The sequence below is a fragment of the Anopheles marshallii genome, chromosome 2 (assembly GCF_943734725.1).
Source record: "Anopheles marshallii chromosome 2, idAnoMarsDA_429_01, whole genome shotgun sequence".
Lineage (NCBI taxonomy): Eukaryota > Metazoa > Arthropoda > Insecta > Diptera > Culicidae > Anopheles > Anopheles marshallii.
The window spans coordinates 87,650,718-87,663,483 of NC_071326.1; the positions used below are offsets into that span (position 1 = coordinate 87,650,718).

The following is a 12,766-nucleotide window of genomic DNA, read 5'->3' on the forward strand; positions in this document are numbered from 1 at the left end:
CATTAGTCCATTTTCCATCATCGTTTTATTTTGTTTCGCATACAGTTGGTGTGTTTATTTCTATGTAGTGTTACTTTTATCTTGTTGCCTCGTTTTCTCTCCCTTTATCGTTTGACGTGTTTCAAAATTCATTCTTGTATTCTCTTTTATTTCCATGCCGCTCGCATTTCCGCTTAACCGCCTCATTTGCGTTCCGTGTATATTTTATCTTCCTTTAGGGACAGACTTACGTTACATTCCATTTACTATAAGGTGAGTGGCTTCGAATACATGCTAAAAGTTACGCCTAACGCTTGCACACTGCACCTTATCTCATCTCATCGGTGGGAGACAAAAATTCACTCGAAACATAGAGAAAGTGTCTTCCTTGCTCGACGTTAGCAAAAGGAAGGCAATAAACAGATGAGCAAATGCGCTTCGGAAATTACGCAGCAGATCGTTTGGCAGCAGCCTAGCAGCTTCACATAAGCTAGAAAAGTGGGCTTAGAGATTCAGAGTGAAAATGAAAAGAAATCGAACAAATAGCTGTTCCGTACATAAGAAGCGAACTTTACTTTCCTGCAGCCATATTTACACACATCTGAAGCATGATCAATTGGTGGATTGTTTTCGCTTGGCAAAGAAAATAATTTAAACTTTCACGACTACTTGTTATTCGCTACTGCTACTTTTGCTACTAATGTTAGTGCTAACGCGAGACGTTCATACTTTTTAGTTTTTCTCTATCCCAACTTCGTAAACATTCTGCGCACTTTATCACAAGTGAAAAGATTTTGTTGTCTTTTCATTCCATCCGTTCTAGTAGTTTCATCTACACCATTTTTTCAGTTTGCATTTGTTTGATTCTAGGGTGAATGATCAATTATAACCCAGCCTTATCAAAAGAGAGAAGAAAATTAGATAAACAACGTTTGAACGTAGCAATAAAAAAGGTACCTGCATATAAAAAAAATAAATAATAATGATTTAAATAAGAAGCACTATAAAAACGTAAGGAAAACCAAACAAAAAATATTTTGTTTATAAAGAAAAAAGCAAGAAAAAACGAAAAATGTTCAGAAAGTATTAATTTTTACTAACAGAAAAACCAAGAGGAACAGGACGAAGCACTTTGAAAAAGGAAATAGAATAAAGTTCTCCATTACCATTTGGTCAGCAAATTCTCATCACATCTTCTTCACATCACTTCTCATTCCATGACTTCCCATCGCATGCTAATCGATCGCACTACCGCTCAGGTTAATGTTTTACGTGTGACTCTATAAAGTTGAGCGATTTCTTTTTATGATTGTCTCTCGCGAGTTTACTAGCTGACCGAAGGATAATGGACCTTCTAGACAGAACGATTAACAGGGAGTTGGCTCATAAAGAGGACTAAAATTAGACTGCAGTGTCCAAGTACTTAACCGTTGGCTCTTTATGAGAAGTAAGTAAAGTTAGGAATTGAAAACGATAAGGCCAATAAACGCTGGCTTTGAGGTAAAAGGACGTGTGAAGAGTCACTTGCTTATATACTTTCCATCCACCGGACAAAGAAACGGCTCCACCGTAACAGCTGCTTAGAAGTATGTGCAGTGCGAAACTCAGAAACAGATTAGTGTCGAAACCTAACGAAAGCCACTTCGTTCGTTCCTTCGGATGGAAGAGGACGGCTTTCGCTTTTACTTTTGTTGTAACAATATTTTACATACATACGCGTTCGTTTACCTTCCCCTCCGGCAGATAGACACACTCGGGTAGTGACAGATAGAGGGAGAGTAAGACAGGAAGATAAAGGTCAGGTAGTTTCGGTAGTTAGGTGTCCTTTACCTTCTCACCCCGGGTACAAACTGCGAAGGTTGCTCACTTTTTATTAAAAACACTTGATCATTAGTGGGCACAGCTTCATTCACAACAGACACGGATAGCAAAACATGGACATCCCGTTTATCCCCCGCTTAGCAGTGTGTAACAGATGAACATAAAAAATAGGGTGGCTCTTTTTCATTCTTTAATGGCGTTAGCAATACATCAAATTGCTTTGACGGGTTTGCTAGCAGTACCAGATCGGGACACTATTCCAATACGCGCCCAAAACATTGTTTCGAACAGCACAAATACGTATTTCTTTCGCACTATTTGGATTGTTTATTTTTTTTTGTATGATTTTCCCAACCTTACCCAGCACTCACAGAGACACCGATTCTATTGTTATTCACAGTTGTTTTAGTGTGTTTTTGTTTCACTTTTCTTTTGCTTAACGTCATGACGGTTGTTCGCTTTTTCAGGTTTTTTTTTTCTCTAAATTACACTACCACGTTGACATCTATAATGTTGCACCATTTGCTACCGAGTGTACAAGAACATTTTTAGTTGTTTTTTTATCTTTTTGTATTTTTTTCATTTCCTTCCTACTTAGCTTTGTTTATTTTTTTTCTCGCTATTCATGTATGCCTTATTTTTCACGTTCATCTACAATTTTCTTGATTTCTTCTTCTTTTTTACAAAATGTGCTATTTACAAAAAACAGATGCCAAAGCTATTGGCTAGGCTATGTACAGTGAAAAAGGGGAAAAAGTAATCGCTGCTTTTTTTTCGCATAATGTTTCGCCTCATTTTATGTGTGTATCGATTTATGTTTTTGACACGGATTTTCTTCCTTCTTCATATCCTCCGTCTAGTTTTCTGATCAAGTTTACATCATTGTGCGTTTTTCTTCTCAATTTAACGTTCGATTCGCATTCTTAGCACACTTCAGACAGTTTTGTCAGCTTTATCCCTTTCATTGAAAACTTTTCCTCTTCTCCCAGCACTTTTTACAACATGTACAAACTACTTGAGTTTGCAGTTCAGTAAAAGAAAAGGTAAACAGACAATCTTTCCACCTGGTGGAATACAAGGTAACCCCGGTAATCATTGCTTAGCGGTAAAGTTTCCCGGCACGACACCGAAAAACGATCATTCTTTATCCATCATCCCCTTTTCCCCCCCGCTCTGGACAAACACACACTCACTCAGCGTACTCTTACATACCCAGGATGCTGTATTTACAGAATGCTCGCAATCGTTCATCGAACGCACGTCGTCGAATCTAGGACTCTTTGGTGATTTGATGCATCAAACAGCGGCAAGTTGTCGCAACTTCCCGTCTGCTTATTGCGTGCCTTCTCCTCGCTCCCTCGGCCATTCCCGCTCTACGTCGTCGCTATCCGGAATGAGTTGAGCACGATGATGAAGAGCAGAGATGCAATCATTTTCGTTGCGATGGCCAATGGACGGAACGTGGCTGGTCCACCGCTCAAACCCATCGACTCCGTGACGGAGCTGCGGGACACCTTACTCCGGGCGGCACCCTCTATCACGTTGTTGCTATCGATATCGTCATCGTCACCATCGACCCCGGTCAGGTCGACGTTTGTCTCCGACTCCGTCACGTAGCGGTTCCGGTTCTGGAAGAACACGTTGGCGACGTTCGTACTTCCAACGAAGCTGCACGATCTGATCAGCTTGTACGATTTGGTGATGTTCGGTGCGAACCCTTCCAGATTTTCCGTCCCCTGGTGCGCGGTAAGGAAAGAAAGAAGCAAAAGAAGGAAAATGGAATTTAGATACAACCTAGTGACACAAAATACCACTCGTTTTGCGAAAAGATGCCAAAAGATGTTTGAGGAGCTCGCTTTATTGCTAATAATTGCCAACATTGCTTGGTGAGCCTGCGAATGGGAACAAGAAGTCCCTGTTGGAAAGAAAACTCTTAACAGGTATAGCACGACCCCGTGCAGTTGCAGAGGGCGTACGGTCAATAACTCAACGTCAGGCTCGATAAATTCTGCATGGATTCAGAAGCCGGTGCAACATTCATCGACTGCCAGCTGGGTGCTTATCAATAAAATTTATTTCCAACCCTTCAATCCTACCCACACTCGAAGCTCGGAAGCTAAGCTGGCTTAGTTACCCAACCAGGAAATGCATTTACACACACCGACACAAACGCTTGCTTCTCTCAAGCAAACCCTCTAATGCATAAGGGGCTTTTCTCGGTGCAGAACTATGTTGCATTTCCCGTTCGATATACGCTGCTGACCCGTTTGCTTCAAGCGATGAGAAATTGGTTGTGTGTGTGTTTGTGGTATTGCACATATTGCATTTCGATCGGTATGGAATTCATACTAACCGTAAGCAAGGAAGACGAGGAAGAAAAGCGGAAGCCCGGCGAGGCAAGAATGAATAAATTTTGCATGAAGCTGCGTGTACTACTGTCCGGTTGCTGAAGCTTCCAGGATTTCTGCTCCGAGCAAGGATACCGATGTGAAATACGGAAGGATTGAACCGTATATATTTCATTTATTTAAATCAAATTTGTATTCCTTGGGTTCGGAAGCGGTTCGTTGTTCCGCACAGTGTGCATCCGCTAGCTTCAGACGCTTTAAAAACCCGACAAGAGGAGAGAAACGTTTGTGTGGTGCTGCTTTTGACTCGTCTACCCTTTTAAATAAATGCTTTTTCATTTGTATCATTTCGAACGTTAATTCCAAGGATTTTGTTGTTTAATTTGTTTTCATTCAATCGATCGATTTGTTACGAGCGCTATGCGATTGAAGCTTTGGACGCAATAATATCCCGGAATGCTTTAACGTGAGCTATAACAGCGTAATAAAACAAGAATTGAATTAGCCATTTAACTGCTTATGTTGTGATTGGCAATAACAAGCAGTGAGTAGCTGCATTATAAATGCAATTAAACAATTTCTGCTTGAGTGTACACCCATATTTAAACAGCTTCGGTGAGCCAGTAATTGATTGGAACATGCTGCAGTTAAAAGAATAGCAATTCAAAAATCTTCATTCCTAGAATCATTGGGATGAGTTATATCTGGTATTCAAATATAAATAAATTACAGGTGATGCTATCTGGCAAATAAAACTTACCGGCATTGGTTGATTCTTGGCGCTCCAGCACAACGGTTTAAACGATCCTCTTCTGGTGACGTACTGGAAGCTGCGGAAATTGTTTCGCCAGTCGTACGAAATCAAGCGCGTCTCGAGGGTCATCCCGGACAGCTCGGGTGGTGATGCGATCCGCACCGGGTTGGATCCTCTGTGAAGATATTAAGCAAAAATGTGCCTCTATTAACATTCAGACCGTTATGGATGTTTCAAATAACACTTACGGCACTAGCTCATTGATGCCGAGCGAGTTTATGACGGTGGGTAAACTCGGCAGTGAGTGACACGTGGTGAGTTCTTTCTGCCGGGGGTAGTACAGTGCCAACACTAGGCAGGTTTCTTCCCGCGTTGTTAACCCACCGAGTGTGATAGCGGCCCGGGCCGAACTGTCATAGATGCATTCCGCTATTAGACGATCGCCCGGTAGGACTCGCACCGGTGCAGATAATCGCCGGTATTCCTGATAGTTCCAGTCGGTGTTGCGATCATGCGCGATCGGCAGCAGCTCCTCTCGTTGGCGGATTTGGCGCAGCTTGATCTGACGTCCTATTTGATGCGTCCTCATCATGACGGCGAAGATGTGAACACCGTCCCGTGCGAATGCTCGCTGTGTGCACTCACCCACACAGTGACCCTCGGAGACGACGTGTTCTTGCCCCGGTGGGATGATATGCCTCCAGTTCGGATCCATTCCGACCGAAAGGACGCCCGCGTCCTGTCCTCGGAGCGTGCTGGTGTAAAACAATCGAAGACCCGAGTTGTCCACCATTGCCTTCGGTTTCGGCGGCCAGGTGTACTCATTGGCGGATAGGCTGTAGTGTGTCTCCATCAGATAGAACCGCGCCTGATTCGACTCGAGCGCATAACCGACTTGACTGGGGAAGGAAAAGCCCTGCAAATGAACAACGAAAGAAGAAAACCGAGAATTGGGTCATGAAACGAATTTGTTAAAAGGTCCTGAAAGAGGTCCTGGTACCATTTCAAACTCAGCCGAACAGGGCTCTATTAAAAAACAATAACCAAGAAAATTTATTTATTACCCAGCGGCCTTCTGCCCTGGCCAATCGCACCCAAAATGAACCTTAAAACATGTCCGAATGGTAGTAAGTTCCGTCGCTTTCTTCTCACACCCATCTTCGAACGGAAAAGGGAGAAAAAAGCTCCTCCAAAAAACAAAGCAAATAACAAAAGTCGTAAAAATATTGGTAGCACAAGCACAGCAGCCCCAAAACAACAGCGGAAATATCACCACACGCAACACCACCAACCGGTGGGCCACCCCAAGGGAAACTGTGGGGCCTGGAAAGCGCCCAAACCAATACGCGAGAACATGCTGAAATTGTGTGTTCCTGTGCCAATGTTTATAAATAAGCCCGAAAAACATACATTTTTCCGGTGGAAAACAATGGAAAACGGTGGAAAGCATCGGAATGGAAAAACGAACGGGCAAAGCGAGAAAAACATGCAGCTTGCCAAAGGTCCCCCTTTAGCGCCGTGGTTCGCCGTGGTGGTCCGATTTTCTAGCGCGCTTTTTTATAGGTTTTTGATTGAAATCCATAAAGTTTTATGGTGGAAAAATCGAGGGGTGGGTCGGGAAAACTGGCAAAGAAAAACAGGACATAAATATGGTATGGTAACCGATTTACTACGCAGCATGACGCTTCGGAACTTGGCGGTAAGAGAAACAAGGGGATGGTTGTCCCTCTTTTCCTCATGACATGCTGGGTTCCTTGTGCCAAAATAGCAACGAAGAAAGGAACAAACAAAATCCCGCCGTACACTATCTCACGACTGGGCAGGTCGCAGGTGTGGTCGCCCATTTCCCCACCGGTCGCCAGTCTGTGAACGGTTCCATTTGGAGGTATGCACGCACGCAAACATCGCAGTGCCTTTGGTTTCTTTTTATGTGTTTCAATTTCATCGAACTGTATTTTTCGCTCACTAATTGAAGTTAGGACGGGGGGTCTAGAACTCTTTAAGGAACGCGAACATGATTGTGGTTTGATTTGTTTCATTGCTTGCGTAAGGCACAACAACATGACAATGGGATGAATAGAAACGGAAACAATAGGCAAAAGCAGGATAGCCTTGGCATTGGTTCATTTTCTTTTTGTGGCAAATGAAATATGAGTTTGATGCGTTTATTTTTATTGCCCTTTTGTCTAGTTTTGATTACTGTTAATCAACCCAAACGAACGGCACATGTATCCCGAAGTAATAGCATTTCAATAGAAATGGGTCCCTGGGTCATTTGTGTGTTTGAGGAAGACAGTTTTCCATGAGCGTTGGTGGGGCAAATTGTTATTGCTTCGAAAAAAGATGTAAAAACAATTGATAAATTTTGAATGGAAACAAGGATTTTTATTATCTTTTTTTCAAACTCAAAGATATTCCATTCTAAAAGTAGTAGAAAATCCGTTTTATTTTTAAAAGAACTACACGTACAAAGTTGAATATAAGGGCTTATATAATATAAGGAAGAGAAAAAAAGGCATACAAAGCACAAAGTCTTGTTGTTGATGAATGTCCTAGATTAGTATAGGTGTTTGGATACAGAACATTCCCTATGGATTACGGATAAAAAACATTAAAAAATGAGTCTAGTCTCGTTCGAAAGTATTAGTGACAAGAGATCTTATCTTGACCTTGACCAGGACTTAGTAAAGCTAGGTTAAGCCCTGGGGAAATGATATTGCCGATTAAAAATGAACGTTTTGTTGAAAAGCGCTAGCTCTCCAAAGATCTTTCAAACAATGACGAATTAACAAAGGAGGCCAAAACGACATTTTTATATCAAATTTTGACATTTTTTGCACAAAAAAGATTGAGAGAATTTTTTTTCAAAAAACTATGTATGGAAAAAAATTTCAATACATATGCAAAACCAGACTACTGCGATGTGTAGAATGTACTTTCCAGCATTTTTTTAACTCTTAAGCAGTTGTAAGGAATAATACATTTAACTCGAAAATTAATTCATATTATTGAAAAAATTTGGTCGACCAAATTGTTTGAAAAAATTAATAAATGAAGGTGGATTGGCGATAAATTTGGTAAGAATTGAAGTAAGCATTTAAACAATATGTTTAATATCTGCGTTCCGTAAAATATGAATGATCCAGTAGGGGACATATGTTTGATAAAATATATCTGATTCGCACTTTTTAATTATGATGAATCGATATCCAAATATAGCGTATTGAAATCAGCTTCGTTTTTTTGCCAAACTTGGCAAAAATTTCATACAGATATTCGATTGATATTTTGCATTATTTTATTTATCCATCCGGCATGGCAAACTAATTCTCCATTCGACAGTTTACCAGTCCATCATGGCTAATCAATCCGATCGATTGGTGGAATATGCGAATACCCCGGGAAAATGTGTTCATGTGCACTGTAACGACTTACCTCGGAACCGCGCGTCCATGCCGCCACTATGGAGTTGCAGGTCAGAATCGATTTATCCGCCCGATAGCACGGGCAACCATTTTCACGTGACATAATTTCCAGCTCCGGTGACGAGCCTTGACACTCGTGCAGTATCATGTGATAGACGTAGGATGCACTCGTACCGGAATCAAACACCGGCTCGTACTGCAATGGAAGAGAGGAGCAAAGAGATAAAAATCAAATAAAACGACACGATAAAGCAACAGTCAAGGACGGTTGTGACCTTCCGCGTTGTGATTGATGTTTAATTTGGTTTGTTTAATTTTCAACCCTCGACAAAGTTCTGTCGTTTATAAAACCTTCCATTTGACATCACTGTGGGCCATGAACACGAAGGCGGACCTTGGAGAAAATTCAAATAGACCCTCACCGGGAACATCAAACGGGGGAAAACCGTTTTCCGAACGAGGTCGAGATACAATTTTTCCAATTAATTACAATTTATTTACAATCTGTATGCACTGTTTGTATCTCCCTTTCTGGCATCAAGTGCAACGAGAATTTAAACACACATGCACAGTCCATAAACATGTGGGCAGTTCCGTTAAAGTGCGATCTGTTAAGGGAAAAGTGAAAAACAAAAGAAAAACACAACCATTTATGCAAAGAAAACAAGAGCAAACAAACCTTCGGCGGAAAAAAATCAGTGCTGGCCATGAAGGGAAAATTTAAAACGACTGCAAATAACGATACAATTGATGTGAGGGATCCATTTCACGGGGGCGTATCGATTTGCATTTTGGTTTTTCCCCACGTTGGCGATGCCAGAACGGTACCAATGGAAGGAAAACTCGAAAAAGTAATTTAATGACACAACATGGCCGGTCGGGAAAGCTCCCGCTTTACTTTGTTGCCAGCCATGAATCGACGAACGACGACGATTTGTGACCGGTTGCATTGATGCTGGTGCCATCATTTGTCGCGTTGTTCAGCGACAAATCGCATACGTGAACGTATAAATTGCAACGGTGCCATTTCAAATGGTATAAGCGGAATAAATACGACAAAACATGCACGAACGATCGACGGAAGCCAGAAAAAAAAACGGTTGCCGGTAAAAAGTTTGCAAAGAAAATGGTAAAACATGGCGGGAACATTGGCAGATTGAAAATGAGCAAAACAAAAACACATTGGGCTGGGGTGGAGTAAAAAGTGAACGAGCACGAGAAACTAGTAAACAAAAGGTACGTCAAGTGTTTAAGCAACGAGCAATCAATAATTAAAATGGATCCTATTTAAACGATATTGTTATCGAAGCGCCGTACGAGTTAGGGGCGAATGCGATTTGCGGTAGTTTTTCCTCCGTGTATAAACGAAGCAATGAAGGAACGAATAAACGCCATGATGCTCGGTCTCCTGTTCCGGGTGTAGCAGCAAAAGCAACTAAAAAAACCCCCCAGTGCAATGCAAACGTCAAATGAGTTCTAGTGCAAAATGCAAAACTTCCCCAGTGTGGGAGACAATGGCACAAAGCTGTGTGTCTGTATGGGAGCAAAGGATGAGAACAGTTTTTTCCCTAGCCGGAGGGCATTTAAAACCAGGCCACTGGTATAGGAAAACACACACCCATCCACCGACACGTGATCATTCGACATGAATGCGAGCTTAAAGCCAGCCTTTACTGCCCCACGGCGAAAGGGATTCTGTGGGAGGGAAAACAAAACGAGGAAATTAAATTTAACGGACAATCGTTCTGTAGCGACAATGATTCGTCTCGTGGGAAATCGTTTGTTAGCTTGGGATAGTTTGCAGATATTTTAACTGTCATCGCGATTCAGTTGAAAGCGGCATGAGTTCGATAGGAATGATTGATGGTGGATTAAAGTATTTGTATATTTGCAATAAAAAAAAACAAACTCTTCAAAATACTTTAAATTTCCTTAATTTTGTTACCACCAGTCGTATACTGTCCATTTAAGAACGACAATGCTAATCGAAAACAGCTTTACAATTTTTTTTGTTAGACATTAAACATTGTTAGATGCGTTGATTGAATCTAAAAACTAACAAAAAACATGTTGCCTTATAGTTATGACACGAACTGTATGTGCCATAAATTAAACCGTAAAACACAATTTAAATTTATTCTTATTTCTACAACGTTTTTGTAGCTCCTAGAAATTTAATGAGTTTTTCTTATTCTTTCACCATGGAACATTTTCCCTTCACAGTTGACCAACTACTTCCATTCATCGCCATCGTGAAATAAGCGCATCGGAAGGTCACTCTCATCCGGCAAGGCTGGTGAAACCAAAATTAACATTCAATTTCACATTTCATGCCATGTTTAAAAATAAGCGGTGTGGCCAAAACAAAAAAAACCAACAAACAAACCCTTCACGCTGCATTTGTCGTTTGCCGTCAATGACAAAAATTGCAACCGTATGCAACTGCACCGTACCGCACTGGGTAATGCGGTGTTGTCACATTGCAACATATGCAGCGTGCTATATTAAAGCACGCTGGGTGTTTAGGTGTCGCTACGGTGGCTGACGTTTCCCCACACAATCGCTACTCGTTCGGCGTGTGTTTTTCAATATTTACCCACGGCAAACCGAAAACAGTTTGCCGGTTGCAAAACGTTTATACATCTTTTTTTTGCCCGTGCCCTCGTAATGCACTTTCCTGCCGATCGTTTTTCCTTCTCCGTCACCTATAACTTCGAGACCAGACTGAATGGCTACACACACTTGTATCCGCCAACCGACTTGGGGGGGTGACAGGAGAGAGTGTGATAACAATAGTTTCTCCCCTTCTCCCTTTCTTCCCTCAACCTAACTGGGGGTTCCTTCCTGGGGTGAGTTTAGACTTGAGTTTGACGAGTAAAAAATGTGAACATGTCGGGAGTGAATCGACACTTTCCTTTACCTAACCCGACCGTTAGCAGGAAGTGGACAAAGACTGACAAAAGGGGGTAAAAACAAACAAAAAATTTACAGCATTCATCAGACCGCTTCATCTCTGCCAGCCCCATTTCACAACTGGAAACGATTTCAAATATCAGCAAATCAATAAAACAAACAATGACACACACCGCCATGTAGCGATGGCGCAGCCAGCATGCCCATCAGTCGTGTGTAATAGTTTTGGAGCATATTTGCTCTGTTTTTTTTCTCTTTTTTTTTGTTTTCTTATTTACTTTCTGCACTCTACTGCATCAGCTCGTTCCAATGGTGTTGGTTGCGCAAGCAGGCCCCAATGGAGTGTAATTCCTCTCATCGGGGCGAAAACCACGATTTGCAGACGATCACACCGAGGAGCAGCGATAGGTACACCATTTTATTTGAATGTGTTGTTTAACGGGTGTAATGGTTGTGATTTGTAATGTAATGTAAACGGAATGGTTCTCGAAATCAACACGATTGAAGTAAATGGTCGATGCAAAAAGGGGAAAAAATCGACCATTATGACAGCTGGGTACGTGTGAAGAGTTAAAAAAAGCATTGCGAAGAAGAAATTTAACCTAGCTTTCAAATATTTGCAGCAAAAAATATAATTAAACAATATTAAGGGGAGTTTACTTACTTAAATTTGACAGAATAATTTGAAACAAAATACGTTATAGATATTCTCTGTGACTTGCTTTATTTTTAAGTGGGTGAGTCATGAGCCCTTGTTAGTTTTTATACACTTCACTAGACTAATTCGAGATCCGTCAAATAATAAAATTGGTAATGCACGACTATCCGGTTGAAGTCCGAAGCACGACTAAACCGTTGTCATATTGAGATTATAGTCCTCAGTATGGGAGTAATTATTCATTTTTACCATAAACATCATACTTTAAGCATAAAAATTCAAATAACAAAAATATACAGGGTTACACAAAATTATGCAGTGCAAAGAATTTTTATATACTTTTTGTTTTTGAAGACAGCGTGTGGAATTATTTTTATCTCTAGCATTTGCTCGTCCCTAGACAGTGTTTGAAAAAAGTTTTATCTTGCATTTCATATGCATTGCTATTCAAAAGCACCATCGCTGTACAACTCCCAAAACAAAAGATATACATGCACGATTCATTCCGAACTGGTCTTCGCAATCTCGTCTCATGTGCAAAAGACACAAACAAAACCGATTGAGATGATGAAGCATACAATTATGTACGACAACGATCAACTAACCACTCATGCCCGTCCCACCCATCTAACATCCCGCTGGAAAATGTCCGTACAGGTGACAACGAGAAACACAAAGGCAGGACTTTACTGCTGCCGAAACTCCCACCGGTTTGGGAACTGCACATCCTCCAGTGGGATGACATTTGCACCGAACGACGACCGGCAAAAGGACCGGTCTCTGTTTTGCCAGATGATGGGTGTTGTTTTAAGATAATGGGGTTGCCTTTAGTTCATTGTGTTCGGATCCCCCGTTCGGTTTTTTTTTC

At 41.4% G+C, this 12,766-nt stretch overlaps 1 protein-coding gene across 1 annotated transcript in view; it reads right to left on the reverse strand.

Moving 5' to 3' along the window:
• Positions 1–3,173: 3,173 nt before the first annotated feature.
• The window catches only part of LOC128718774 (MOXD1 homolog 2-like), a 52,973-nt gene continuing 43,380 nt past the window's right edge, over positions 3,174–12,766 (reverse strand). The window contains exons 4-7 of the mRNA XM_053812391.1: positions 8,338–8,523; positions 5,151–5,818; positions 4,909–5,077; positions 3,174–3,536 (exon numbers count right to left, since the gene is read on the reverse strand). Of these exons, the coding sequence (XP_053668366.1) occupies positions 3,174–3,536; positions 4,909–5,077; positions 5,151–5,818; positions 8,338–8,523 (1,386 nt within the window). The remainder of the gene's footprint in view (positions 3,537–4,908; positions 5,078–5,150; positions 5,819–8,337; positions 8,524–12,766) is intronic.